The sequence below is a fragment of the Ptiloglossa arizonensis genome, chromosome 5 (genome assembly GCF_051014685.1).
Source record: "Ptiloglossa arizonensis isolate GNS036 chromosome 5, iyPtiAriz1_principal, whole genome shotgun sequence".
NCBI classification, from domain to species: domain Eukaryota; kingdom Metazoa; phylum Arthropoda; class Insecta; order Hymenoptera; family Colletidae; genus Ptiloglossa; species Ptiloglossa arizonensis.
Genome location: NC_135052.1, coordinates 12,505,158 through 12,518,188, shown reverse-complemented (window position 1 = coordinate 12,518,188; position 13,031 = coordinate 12,505,158). Strand labels below are relative to the sequence as shown.

General features: G+C 33.5%; 4 protein-coding genes across 6 annotated transcripts; 3 read left to right on the top strand and 1 right to left on the bottom strand.

Moving 5' to 3' along the window:
* Positions 1-25: 25 nt before the first annotated feature.
* Positions 26-5,230, top strand: Kz (putative ATP-dependent RNA helicase kurz). Its single transcript, XM_076313137.1, has 16 exons — positions 26-246; positions 321-500; positions 572-853; positions 933-1,565; positions 1,629-1,980; positions 2,061-2,298; positions 2,364-2,544; positions 2,611-2,843; positions 2,906-3,129; positions 3,189-3,434; positions 3,508-3,697; positions 3,763-3,903; positions 3,986-4,189; positions 4,261-4,479; positions 4,547-4,644; positions 4,712-5,230. Exons 1-16 carry the CDS (start codon positions 172-174, stop codon positions 4,786-4,788), a joined length of 3,573 nt encoding a protein of 1,190 aa, XP_076169252.1. The 5' UTR covers positions 26-171; the 3' UTR covers positions 4,789-5,230.
* Positions 3,404-6,884, bottom strand: LOC143147676 (thioredoxin-related transmembrane protein 2 homolog). 3 transcript variants are annotated; one of them, XR_012992317.1, is made up of 7 exons: positions 6,373-6,884; positions 6,103-6,283; positions 5,833-6,019; positions 5,559-5,754; positions 5,257-5,469; positions 3,978-4,194; positions 3,404-3,881 (listed from the first exon to the last, which is right to left on the bottom strand). XR_012992317.1 is itself a non-coding variant. In XM_076313144.1 (5 exons), exons 1-5 carry the CDS (start codon positions 6,514-6,516, stop codon positions 5,371-5,373), a joined length of 807 nt encoding a protein of 268 aa, XP_076169259.1. In that variant the 5' UTR covers positions 6,517-6,884; the 3' UTR covers positions 4,221-5,370. The 3 variants fall into 3 exon arrangements, 1 of the variants encoding a protein (XP_076169259.1); XR_012992318.1 differs by lacking the exons at positions 3,404-3,881; positions 3,978-4,194 and adding an exon at positions 4,222-4,780; XM_076313144.1 differs by lacking the exons at positions 3,404-3,881; positions 3,978-4,194 and having other exon boundaries at positions 4,221-5,469.
* Positions 6,885-7,709: 825 nt separating this feature from the next.
* On the top strand, positions 7,710-10,197 carry LOC143147675 (N(4)-(Beta-N-acetylglucosaminyl)-L-asparaginase-like). Its single transcript, XM_076313142.1, has 5 exons — positions 7,710-8,856; positions 8,945-9,101; positions 9,183-9,408; positions 9,474-9,772; positions 9,844-10,197. Exons 1-5 carry the CDS (start codon positions 8,727-8,729, stop codon positions 10,100-10,102), a joined length of 1,071 nt encoding a protein of 356 aa, XP_076169257.1. The 5' UTR covers positions 7,710-8,726; the 3' UTR covers positions 10,103-10,197.
* Positions 10,198-10,372: 175 nt separating this feature from the next.
* LOC143146652 (protein Red) lies at positions 10,373-12,478 on the top strand. Its single transcript, XM_076311125.1, has 2 exons — positions 10,373-11,081; positions 11,159-12,478. Exons 1-2 carry the CDS (start codon positions 10,590-10,592, stop codon positions 12,218-12,220), a joined length of 1,554 nt encoding a protein of 517 aa, XP_076167240.1. The 5' UTR covers positions 10,373-10,589; the 3' UTR covers positions 12,221-12,478.
* The last annotated feature ends 553 nt before the right edge of the window (positions 12,479-13,031 follow it).

The window sequence follows — 13,031 nt, the reverse complement described above, 5'->3', positions numbered from 1 at the left end:
TCGAACCGTAACTTGAAGCACGTGTTCAAATCAACGTAACCTGTATAAATACAAAAATACATGTGTCAAAATATGAAAATAATTACCAATTATAAATATTTAAATTGTATGAAAAGGAAAATCGAACAGGATATATTTGTTTAATTTTTTAATTTTAAAATAGAAACAAAAATGGGAAAGAAAAGATACAATTGGAAAGCAAGAAGTGTTGCAGAAGTTGAAATTGATAACTCAGGGACTACAAAGGTATTTTTATAGAAACATAGAATGTTATCATAGACACCTTATATAATTTGAATAATATTATTTTTTATGCACAGATTGTTTTAGATATCAAACACCATGCTGATAATTATGATAATTGTAACGCCCTTGTCCTTCCCAGTAAGAAGAGAAAAACAAAGAACAAAGTTAAAAAAGTAACTGTAACACGATTGTTGTCCAAAAAACATAGGAAACAGTTGGAAAAAGTTGTGGAAAAAAAAGAAAAAAAGTTGCGTGTAAGTTGCTTTGTATAGTTGCTTATTTTCTTTTTGACTGATAATTTTATACATATTTTATTTGCAAATAGAGGGCTGTATTGTTACAAGAATTAGCAAAGGTACAAGCACCCCAACATGAATTGAAGCAATATACATCTTTGACAACTGTGCAAACCAAAGGCTTAAAGCGTCATTTCAGAGAAAAAGTACAATTGCCTATAAAAGAGTATGATGACAAAATTAATGACAATGAAGATGATCGAATGAACATAACTGTAAATGCTATTAAAAGGAGAAAGAAGAGGCTAACCATTCTAGCAGATGATAGAAAATGTGAAATTTCCTCTGATCCAAATGTTGTTGGATTTAATGTAAGTTAATAATATTAGTCAAAATGTCATAATTATTAATAAGTATATACCAATATACCTATTATATTCCTAATTCTAGGAATCTAGTGACAGTGATTCAAAATCTACTGCTGAGGATAATGAACTTGAACAAGAGGAAAATGTTTTAAAGAATGAAATTCATGACCAGATTAAAGATATAAAAAAAAATACAGAGAAAGATTCTTGGCAGAAAGGAGAGCAGTCTTCAGATAATAATCATCTAACAAAGAATAATGTTGAAGAGAAAAGAGAATTACCTGTTGCTACTGTAAATGAAAACTCTTTAAAGTCACAGAAACCAATGAATAAAAAACCTGCTGTTTTTGTAGCATTACAGAGAAAACCAGAGATTCAAGCAGCTAGATTGAAATTACCAGTAGTTGCGGAGGAGCAAATTATCGTAGAGGCGATTAACGATAATCCTATTGTAATAATTACCGGTGAAACGGGAAGTGGTAAAACCACTCAGGTACCTCAGTTTCTGTATGAGGCTGGTTATGCCCAGAATAAATTAATTGGTGTAACCGAACCCAGAAGAGTGGCTGCTATGTCGATGAGTAAACGCGTAGCTGAAGAGATGAATCTCTCAGAGAATGAGATTTCCTATTTGATTCGTTATGAAGGAAATGTTACATCAGAGACAAAAATCAAATTCATGACCGATGGTGTTTTACTAAAAGAAATTCAAAGTGTATGTAATTATTTTTATAAATCAAATAAGAATATTCAGATCTAATTTTAATTATCTTTTCAGGATTTTCTGCTAACAAAATACTCGGTAATCATATTGGATGAGGCGCACGAACGAAGTGTGTACACGGATATTTTAATTGGTCTATTATCACGGATAGTACCACTGCGTAATAAAAAGAATAATCCTCTAAAACTTGTGATAATGTCGGCTACTTTGAGAGTAGAAGAATTTGTAGAAAATAGTAAATTGTTTAAAGTAAAACCGCCGGTACTGGCGGTAGAATCGAGGCAATTTCCAGTTACAATACATTTCAATCGAAGAACAAGCACCAACTATGTTGCTGATTCTTTGCGGAAAGCGATAAAGATTCATACTTGTCTTCCAGATGGTGGTATCTTAATATTTTTAACAGGTACAACCTTTTTAACTTTAATTCCTATACATTTTGTGTATCTTTTTGTGTTTAAAAGCTTATTGTTAATGAATATCTAGGGCAACGGGAAGTTAATTTTGTGATACGAAAATTACGTAAAGCATTTCCTTTAAAAAACAAAAAGAAAATTCAAAAGAAATCACAAGAATCGTATGTAATCGTGGACTCAATGGAGAAAGAAAAAGACACTTCAGATAATAGTGATGATTCCGATGATTTTCGTTGCAAGGAAGCTACACGTTACGCAAAATTGCGACAGAAAAAACAAATTCAATTGCCGGACATTAATCTAGACGAGTACGTAGACGTATCCTCATAAATTACTCCAAAATTGTTACCTATAAAATATCTTCAACTCATAGTTACTCTGTGATTCCTACCGATGATACGCACATGGATTTAATTGGGATGGAAGACGGCGAAGAAGAGCAGTTAGATGATGATGAGAATGATGATATGATTGATTTAAAAACTTATGCAAGTGCACAATCTCTATGGGTTCTACCTCTTTATTCTTTATTACCGAGTCACAAACAAGCAAAAGTAAATAAGAATGCGTATGGTCAAACACGTGTGGACGATTAAGAATTAAAACACGCTCATTTTCAGGTATTTGAGACACCGCCAGAAAATTGTCGGTTGTGCGTAGTGTCTACAAATATAGCTGAAACTTCTCTAACAATACCCAATATAAAGTACGTGATAGACAGCGGACGTTGTAAAACAAGAATCTACGATAAAGTAACGGGTGTCAGTACGTATCGAATTTGTTACACAAGCAAAGCGTCTGCTGATCAACGTGCAGGAAGAGCCGGTAGAACTGGTCCTGGCCATTGTTACAGGTGCCTATCAATATGTATAATTTTACGTATGACAAGAATAAATTAACAGATATTATTTTTAGACTATACTCATCGGCAGTATTCAATGACCAATTTGAATCATTTAGTCAATCGGAAATTCAAAGGAAACCTGTGGATGATTTGCTTCTACAAATGAAAGTAATGAATATTGATAAAGTTGTGAATTTCCCATTTCCAACACCACCGGATATTGTACAGTTGCAAATAGCTGAAAAACGACTTTTAATTCTGGGTGCTTTGCATCAGCCTTCGCCTGGTAAAGAAGGTACGAATATTCGTTATTGACTTTTAATATAGATTTTTAATATTTTCGTCGCCTTGTAGGTTTATATAGCTCCAAAGTCACAGCGCTTGGTCACAGCATCGCTGCATTTCCGGTTGCCCCCCGTTATGGAAAGATGCTGGCTCTTTCTCATCAACATAATCTCTTGCAATACACAGTGTGCATGGTTGCTGCACTTTCTGTTCAAGAACTGCTAGTGGAAGCATACGAGACGGATGGAGGTTACAAAAGCAAGTGGCAGCAAATGCGACACCACTGGGCTGGAACTTCCAACAGTTTACTTCTTGGTACATTGATTGGATACCTTGTTATTTACAATCTAAATATTATTAAATACAAACAATAAAACTATTCGTAAAGGTGACCCAATGGTCTTGATAAGAGCTGTAGGAGCCGCAGAATATGCAGGGACCAAAGGGAAACTTCTCTCGTTTTGCGAAGAATATGGTTTGCGACACAAAGCTGTTGTAGAAATTAGGAAACTTCGGCAACAGTTGACGAACGAAATTAATTTAAACGTACACGATTTAAATGTCATTATTGATCCACAGTACGTATTCGGTACTTGCTTTTTACATCCAAGAATTATTTTTTTAATCTTATATGTTGATTCAGCTTGAAACCACCAATCGATATGGAAGCCAAACTGATGAGACAAATAGTCCTTGCTGGAATGGCTGATCAAGTTGCAAGAAAAGTTATGCCAGATGAAGTTACTGAAGATCAAGATAAGACTAAATGGAAATATGCTTATAAGTAGGATTTAAAACATATATCTTCTTTAATTATTTGACTTTTATCTTTATACAAAGTTACACATTGCATATTACCTGTTTAGAACCTTAGATATGGAAGATCCAGTATTTATGCACTCTTCGTGCGTTCTTCGAAAGTCGTGCCCTGAGTGGGTGATTTACCAAGAAATATATGAAACAAATAAAATGTACATGCGAGGCGTCACAGCCATAGAACCAGAATGGTTACCCAAGTTTACTCCATCTTTGTGTCAGCTTAGCGAACCTTTGACTGATCCACCACCAAGGTTTACTGTACAATTACATACTTTTCATTATTTTTAAAAGCTCTTCGTTTATATTGTGCATATTTATATAGGTATGATGAAGAGACTGGAAAAGTTATGTGTTGCATAACAGGGACAGTAGGAAGAGGTGGTTGGAAATTGCCAGTAATGAACATGGAACATCCTCTGTCTGTGGAAGGAGTAAAATGGTTTGCATGTTTCATTTTGGAAGGCAAAGTTTGCCCGAAACTAAAGCAATTTGTCCCGTCACTGTTGTCTACACCGCAGAGCATTAACAAGTCGTGGGCCAAGTAAGATTTTCCTATATTATTACATTATATTATAATAATAGGAACTTAACTAAAATAATTGTTTCAGATTAATACCAAGGACGCGCCAAATAATTCAGCCTTTACTGTCTCATGCAATCATGTCAAAAGAAAAATTATTAGAAATGTGGAAGACAGATAGACGTTGTAAGTATGTTTTTCATATGTGGATATTTCACTAAAACAACTACAAATAAATTATTATAAATTTCAGTTCTTCTATCGGCCTATCAAAAATGGTTGCCAGAATCGGCTTATAGACAAGTCACGGTCATTTGGCCACCTGTATAATAAATTAACTACATAAATTATGTAATTACGATTGTGTATTTGTATATACATATTTTGAATTTTGTAATATACGAAAATTTAATTTGATATACGATTTATACATGAAAGCCTTACAAAAGCGTATATTTCAACGATCGCTTATTTAATGAAAATTGTAACGTTGCAGAAGATATATATATATAACGTAACTAGAAGCTACATTTCATTTTGAATAAATATATTATAATGCAAAACATTTTATGCGTGTAAATTATACTCGACATGTGGCACTTTTATGTTATGTGACATCAATATCATTATTTGTAACGATGTCTACCTTTCAATAAATCACCATCTCATCCTAACACTAGGATCTGATACTTACTAACAGAACACAGTGGTGCATGAAACTGCGCGTGGTGATAAAAGGTATAATATTTACAAACATTTGTATTTTGTTATAAATTAAAATTTGCGCGAGATACTGACCATATGTATTCTAAATGTTTTTTCTACATAGTAGAAGTTATCCTTCAATCGAAGTTGTTGGCAGTGCTATGAAATTAGTAACATTTTAACAAATATCTAGAAACACTGATTACATCATTCTGCTTTCACTGTTTTCCTTTCTTTCTTCTTGAGAGGACTTTTCTTACAATCTTTGTAAAGATTGTTAAGATCAAATGCCGCCTTTATGTTGTCCTACAAAATAATACATTTTTTTATGTATATATATATATATATATATATATATAAACCCATCTAAAAATAAAAAACTGCATTAAACATACCAATGAAAAAAGAAATTTAATCAGTTTGCCTTTATGATCTGCGTGAGGACGCCTTTCTATTTCTTTGCCCTCCTTAAATAAAATTAAACTGGGCAGCTGCTTGCTAGTGCTGGCATCACTAATATGATATTTTGCCCCAGCATCTGGATATCTTCCAATGTCTACTTTCCCAAATTTCAAATTTTCTAAAGCATATCTAAAAATGTTGTATGTAATATTATCTTTGAGGAAGAATATATAATTATAAATAATGCATGAAATAAATGCAACAAACTCTGCAGAAAGCTCAGAAAATATTGGTGCAAAATTAACACAAGCTGGATTCCATGCTGTATAAAATGCGACCAGCCAAACAATTCTTTTATCATGCTGCAGTTCCTCCTGCAATCCATTCGCACCACGCAGGTAAATTATATTCTCCGGGCCTTGATATGTCGGTTCAGGAAATATTAAACCACATACTACAATTGTAAGATTACACATCAAATCAAGATTACACGTTATACAAAAGTTTGTTGTAGTACATTATACAATATATACATACAAATGAATACAATGGCAAACAATATTCCCATACGAATATCTGCATAAAACCAAAGAATCAGATTAGCAACTTTGGTGTAAACAAAACTGGATGATAAATAGTTTATCATAGTGACACTTCCAGTTTTTCGTGATCTTATCATTATGACTATCATAAGGAAAAATAAGATTTCTGTCTCCCTCTAAAATAAAAAAAAATACTTACTATGTAGCGTATGTTTCATACGAATAATTATTATATTATCACCTAAATATTCTGTTTATCACTTACTCCATCAAGTTCACATTCAGCTTGTGCAAACACATAATGACAAACAAATGGTATACGTTTCGAAACGATGTACGAAACGCTGAGCAAAATGTTTATTAAATAATAAGGCTTCAACAGAAGCCGCAAGTCTTTTTTAAAAGGCATTTTTAAGAGACAAATGTGTGTAGGTTACAACCACGACGAAAGACGAGTTCGATTATATGATTTTGTTCCGATGATTAATTTCCAATGAAATTTATTTTACGTGACTTTCAGAGTATTCCTTATAATTTACTAGAGTTCAATATTTATTTATTTTACAATGAAAACAAACGAAACTCTGTAGACAAATTACGAATTGCTCGAGCAAGGAACTTTCTTTCATGTTTATTCGGTATTAGTGATGGACGACGTATATCGATACTTTACAATGCAAATATCGATATTTTGTATCGATATTTAATAAGTTGATATATTCCTGTTTCGATATTTATATCAATTTGGCGTAACACATCATTAGAAAAATTAATCACTTACAAACTGCCCATTAAATTTATGATTCATTGACTTCCTTTTCAATGTGTTACATAAGAATCTGCTCCAATAAACATCTAGTTATAGAATATAAGAACTGAGAGAAAGTAATAATGGCCATTTTTAATTTTGTGCTTGTTCTTGATTGTTTTAGATGCATGTTAAATTTCCTACATATTATGTATTAATTTAAAATTAATATAAAGTTAGTATCACATGCTATATACAGTGTTATGGCACTTAAAATCGTACATTGCAAGAGGTATCTGCATGATTATTTTCTAAAGCAGGTAAAATCCTAAACAAAACGACACAGTTTAAATAAAAAGCATTTGCACAAGTGTTATTTTTAAGATCATTAGATCATTATCTGTCAATGACTAGCATTTTGAATAAAACAGTCATTTCTTAAAATTAAGTTTTATTTATAATTATATTCCCTTTCATATATATATTTTTAAATAACTTTTTTTATTAATGTTTGGATTTAATTATTTTCATAATTTAATCAACAATATCACTACCGATAATATCGATATATTTCATTTTATATATATCGATAGTTTCGATAGTAATACGTATCGATACAATTTGCAAGTATCGTAATCATTACTCGACACTTCAAAATCGTTATCAAGATTGTTGTGTACGATCAATATTTTCTTTCGTTAAGTACTTCACTATATAACAAGAGAGAAAGGTTTAAATGAAACAGAATTTTAAGTTATTGAACAATCCTTATTGATAAAAATAATTCAATTACCTTATTGGTTGGCAAATTATAGCATTTAATAGATTGAATAGCGTAAGCCTGTATAAACTCTCAGTTAGACTCGGTAGTACGAGCGCTAACACCTATAAGCGTTTAACCGTTGAGCGCAATGTCGGCTGTAGGGACCAACAATAAATTTTCCACTTAGGCAGTATTGGTTCGTAGAAACCAACAGTATCAAAATTAAGAAATAAATGTTGTAATTAATTTAATATAAAAAAATATGTATATACGTTTTTAATGCATTACTTAAGTTTGTAAAACAAAACTTGAATAAGCAACGAACTTCTTTCTGTTCTAATAATCTTCACTCTTTCGTAATTTTTTCTAACCGATTGTCTTTTGATGATCGCTTTTTTATTGTTCCCCATCTAATTATCTTTTGTGTATACTTCGTATATTTGGCATTGACCGTGCCATTCTCATAGCCTAAACGGAAAATAAAACAAAATCGTGTTATCTTTTGTTGATACTTTGTACATCCCGCCATTGCATGTCGCTTGAACGGAAAGCCGAGTAAAATTAGGCCATAAATCCGCAGTCAACATGTAATAATGTGACTTACAGATCTGAATTTTAGCTTTCCTTACATACCCCACCGGGAGATACAGAAACGATTAATGAACAACGTGTGCAATAAAATAATATTTCAGTTTGTCGATAATTTAAAATGCTGACTTCCAATAATATTTGATAAATTGTCGTATAATAAGTAAATTGAAACTCACAACGGTATAAATGTATCTTTGATAAGAATGTGTTTGCACTTCATCAAATACATCTACTGTAGTCACTATTGTGTTGAACTTTCCCATAAGCTAGATAAGATAACATTATTGTTAAAATCAAATTTAATTTCGTCAATATATTTATCTATATCAATTTAGATTACCTAATGAAAATGTTTCGACGTTAAAATTACAATGAAATGATTATACACTTACATGTCAGATGTCTGTGTTAGTAAGAAATAACATTAGAGATATATTCCCACTCCATCTGTGGACAAAGATCATTTACACTGCAAATTATCAATACTGACCAACAGTCTTAAGGCAAAACTTTAAGTATGAAGTTCCTATTATACATCTGCTTCTTTGCAAGTATCTACTTAATAACTTGCAAAGCAGTACTTGTCTCGAACAACAGCATTCCTCTAGTTGTCATTACCTGGGATTATCATGATGCAACACAAAGAGGTAGATTAGAATTATAAAATTTTTAGAATTATGTACTTTATAATAGATGAACATTACACTAACATTAATGATTTAAATTTTTTTTTAGCATGGAATGTATTGTTCAATGAAAAGAGAAGTTCTCTGGATGCAGTAGAAGAAAGTTGCAGCCTCTGTGAACAGCAGAGGTGCAGAAAAACAGTGGGATATGGAGGTAGCCCAGATGAATCTGGAGAAACTACATTGGATGCTCTAATTATGGACGGGTGTGGTGATTATTTATACACAGTGTGTCAACTCTGAAATAAAAAACTACAAATTAATATTAAATTATTTTATTGTGACAGAGTCACAATGGATGTAGGTGGTGTAGGTCTCTTAAGAAATGTTAAGAGTGCAATTTCTGTTGCTCGCAAAGTCCTCCACAATACAAAACACTCTTTGATTGGTGGAGAACTAGCCACAAAGTTTGCTGTAACTATGGGATTTAAAGAAGAGTCTTTACAGACAGAAGAATCTAGGAAAATGTGGATGAATTGGAGAAACAATAACTGTCAGCCTAATTTTTGGAAGGTAAAGCATCTCAAATGGTATTAATAAACTGTTTTCTAATAAAACCTACATGCTGCTTGTTTCAGAATGTAGCACCAGATCCGAAAACGAGTTGTGGCCCATATCGTTCAATGAGTGTAATGGAAAATAGCATTGAGGAGCACAAGTCGTACGTGAACGAGGAAAACCACGATACGATTGGTGTCATTGCTATAGATTTGAACGGTCATATAGCAGCTGGTACATCGACAAACGGTGCGAGAAATAAAATTCCTGGCCGTATCGGGGATTCCCCGATTGCAGGCGCAGGTGCGTACGCTGATCAAAATGTCGGTGCAGCCGCTGCTACCGGTGAAGGTGATATTATGATGCGCTTTTTACCAAGGTAAAGGCCAATTTTATTTGGTTAACTAAACAGACCTTTCACAAAATTCCAAACTATGAATATTTTTAAAGTTTCTTGGCTGTGGAAGAGATGCGTCATGGTGCTAGCCCAACTGCAGCCGCAACAACAGCGGTTCACAGAATTGCTGAACATTATCCGACCTTCACTGGTGCAGTGATTGCATTAAATAAGAAAGGAGAGTATGGAGCTGCATGTAATGGCATTACTCGCTTTGCACATTACATTGCCAATCCTCAATTAGGAGAGCCAACAATGAAATATGTAGACTGCATAGACGTTCATTATCATGTTCTGGATGTACATAATTGATGATACTTATCTAATTTTGTTTATTTTATTGTAAATACTGTTATAAAAAAGTTGTAATCCATTCTTTGAATAAAATTGTATGCACAACAAATAGAATACAATATACATTTACTATATTATAATAAACAATTTACTATATTACTATAATAATAAATTAGAACAATATAGTATTACCTATATAAAATATAGGTAAATGACCTGTCTTATATATATTTTAAATCGTTGGCCTCCGTTAGATGGCAGAACATTCACGGCGTTATGTTGATGGATCTGACTTTTATTTAGCGACATTAGTATCAAACAATCAAATGACGTTTGTCAATTTTTCTTAAGTGAATATTGTGAATTTTGCAATATTAATTGTATGTAGTGTACATACATCGATCTGGCATTTCAATACGTTTTTGGGCGTTCACTTTCTCAGGAATTTCGTTTACGTTAATAAACTAACCTCAAATTTTAAAGAGAACAAACCACAAACGCAAAAATGCCAGAAACAACGGAGGAGGACATGGGAATGTCCGTTCGTTTAACTAACGATGACTTTCGGAAGTTGTTGATGACACCAAGGGCATCAGTTCCATCGGCTACACCAGCATCTGTACCTGGTACTGCTCGAGATGCCAGTGCAAAGACTGCACAAACACCTAATGTAAGTGGTGGCAGTCGAGCAGAGCTCCGCAGAAAGAAAAAAAGCTTCTATGCTAAACTAAAAAAGCAAGAAGAGGATAAAATGGCAGAATTGGCAGAGAAGTACAGAGACAGAGCTAGGGAACGTAGAGATGGCACAAATCAAGATTATCAGGCAGAGGATCCGATGAATAGTGCAAGCGCATATAGAGCTGTTGCACCAGATTTGAAGTCAGGAATGGATGCAGCCGAACGCAGAAGACAAATGATCCAACAGTCAAAATTCTTGGGTGGTGATATGGAACATACTCATTTAGTGAAAGGATTAGATTATGCTCTTCTTCAGAAGGTAAGAATTTGAAATAAAAGAAGAATTAAGTTAGTTGATAGTAATACAGGCTAACTAAAATAAGTTTACTTTTAAAGGTACGCAGTGAAATTGAGGCAAAGGAGTACGAACAGGAGCAAGAAATGGAGAAGCTGGTAAAGCCAAAGGATAAGGTGAAGGATAAGAAGGAAACTGAAAAGAAAGATGATGAGATGCAATTCAAAACCAAGATAGGACGCAATGTTTACAAAACTGTTATGATTATGAAATCCAAAACTATTGAGAGAAATGAATTATTTACACCTGGTCGTATGGCTTATGTAATAGAATTGGACGACGAAAATGCAGACGTAGATATACCGACGACTTTGATCAGGAGTAAAGCAGACGTACCCACGATAGACAACACGCCTACCTTGACGACAAACGATATTGTAATAAACAAACTAGCACAAATTTTGTCTTATTTGCGGCAAGGTAATCGTCATGGGAAAAAAGGAAAGAAGAATAAGGACGGACGATCGAGGCCTGATGACATGAACGACATGGACATAGCGCCAAGGCCTCAGGATGAGAGCATTTACGGTGATATCGGTGACTACGTGCCCACGATTGGTAAAAAGGACTCGATTCAATCTAGAGATAAGAAGAAAGGTTCTTATTTCGACAAACCAGAAAGTAGTTTAGACACGGACGACAAAGCAAACGCTCCACAATTGCCAAGTGTTGCACCCTCTAATCTTGAAAGTAATGCTCCCAAAAAAGGAGCACTTCTTAATAAGTTAGCCGCGGAGCCAGAAGGCTATGCAGAATGTTATCCGGGCCTGGATGAGATGCAGGATGCTATAGACGATTCGGACGACGAGGTAGATTACACTAAAATGGACCTTGGTAATAAAAAGGGTCCCATCGGTAGGTGGGACTTCGACACGCCCGAGGAATACAGTGAATACATGAACAATAAAGAAGCCCTGCCGAAAGCAGCATTCCAGTATGGAGTAAAGATGGCTGATGGAAGAAGGACGAGAAAGTATAACAAAGAAAAAAACGAGAAAGCAGAGTTGGACAGAGAATGGCAAAAGATACAAAATATTATGAACAAGAGAAAACCTTCCACCGTGTTGGACGGCGCATCGGAATTTAAAGTACCCAGATATTGAACGCTCGATTTATCGTTCATTTATTTGCAATTAATTTTATCTTATTAAAATTAATAAATGTACATGCTGTAGTATATAATATATAACACATTCATCGTTGTTCTTCATATCGTCCCTGTATGTAAATTGGTAATGTAATAAAGATTGTACATTATTTTTAAAATGGTGTGCCTTCTATGCATATCTAAAACTGCGTTGTTAATATTTTGACTGTGATATATGATTGCATAATTTTTTTTTCGTGAACATCAAGCAATAAAGTTGGTCGCATAAACATCTTATCAATGACCTACGACCGATCGATAGAAGATCTTTTATTAAACTTGTTCATACTGGTTATGTTTGGTCCATTTTGCGATAACCAGTTCTGGCAAAACAGCTCCGCAAATCTTAAGTAACCGTTATGTGCATTTCCTTAGAATTTTCCAGTTAGGCTTTCTTACCGATCAATGAATTTTTTTTACCGTTAAAATTCAAGGGTAAAATTATATAATTGTCTTACAGTACATTTTTAGAATGTGTTATCAGTTTCTATTATAGCCGATGTTAAGTACATACTCTGGTTGAATACCTAATTGATCGATCTATGGAAAATCTCTATTACCTATAGAAAAAATTAAGGACTACAAACTTTACGTTACATTAAGGGACAAGGTTACCAATGGCGTAATTGTCTCGCGGTTTGTTTTTTTAGAACGTGTTATCAATTTTCGTTAGTCAGTCGATAAGTAAATCAATATTATCTCCTATACAAGAAAGTTATCGTTACGGATGTTATATTTCGCTTAGTCTTCTAATAATTTAATATGTT

Bases quoted from the DNA above. Each gene is read 5' to 3' on its own strand.
- Kz (XM_076313137.1), top strand. From the start codon at position 172: ATGGGAAAGAAAAGATACAATTGGAAAGCAAGAAGTGTTGCAGAAGTT. The intron at 247-320 runs GTATTTTTATAG...TTTTATGCACAG, and splicing joins ATAACTCAGGGACTACAAAG to ATTGTTTTAGATATCAAACA. The intron at 1,981-2,060 runs GTACAACCTTTT...ATGAATATCTAG, and splicing joins TATCTTAATATTTTTAACAG to GGCAACGGGAAGTTAATTTT.
- LOC143147676 (XM_076313144.1), bottom strand. From the start codon at position 6,516: ATGCCTTTTAAAAAAGACTTGCGGCTTCTGTTGAAGCCTTATTATTTA. The intron at 6,284-6,372 runs GTAAGTGATAAA...TTTTTATTTTAG, and splicing joins CTGAATGTGAACTTGATGGA to AGGGAGACAGAAATCTTATT. The intron at 5,755-5,832 runs GTTTGTTGCATT...CAACATTTTTAG, and splicing joins TTTTCTGAGCTTTCTGCAGA to ATATGCTTTAGAAAATTTGA.
- LOC143147675 (XM_076313142.1), top strand. From the start codon at position 8,727: ATGAAGTTCCTATTATACATCTGCTTCTTTGCAAGTATCTACTTAATA. The intron at 9,409-9,473 runs GTAAAGCATCTC...TGCTTGTTTCAG, and splicing joins GTCAGCCTAATTTTTGGAAG to AATGTAGCACCAGATCCGAA. The intron at 9,773-9,843 runs GTAAAGGCCAAT...ATATTTTTAAAG, and splicing joins ATGATGCGCTTTTTACCAAG to TTTCTTGGCTGTGGAAGAGA.
- LOC143146652 (XM_076311125.1), top strand. From the start codon at position 10,590: ATGCCAGAAACAACGGAGGAGGACATGGGAATGTCCGTTCGTTTAACT. The intron at 11,082-11,158 runs GTAAGAATTTGA...TTACTTTTAAAG, and splicing joins ATTATGCTCTTCTTCAGAAG to GTACGCAGTGAAATTGAGGC.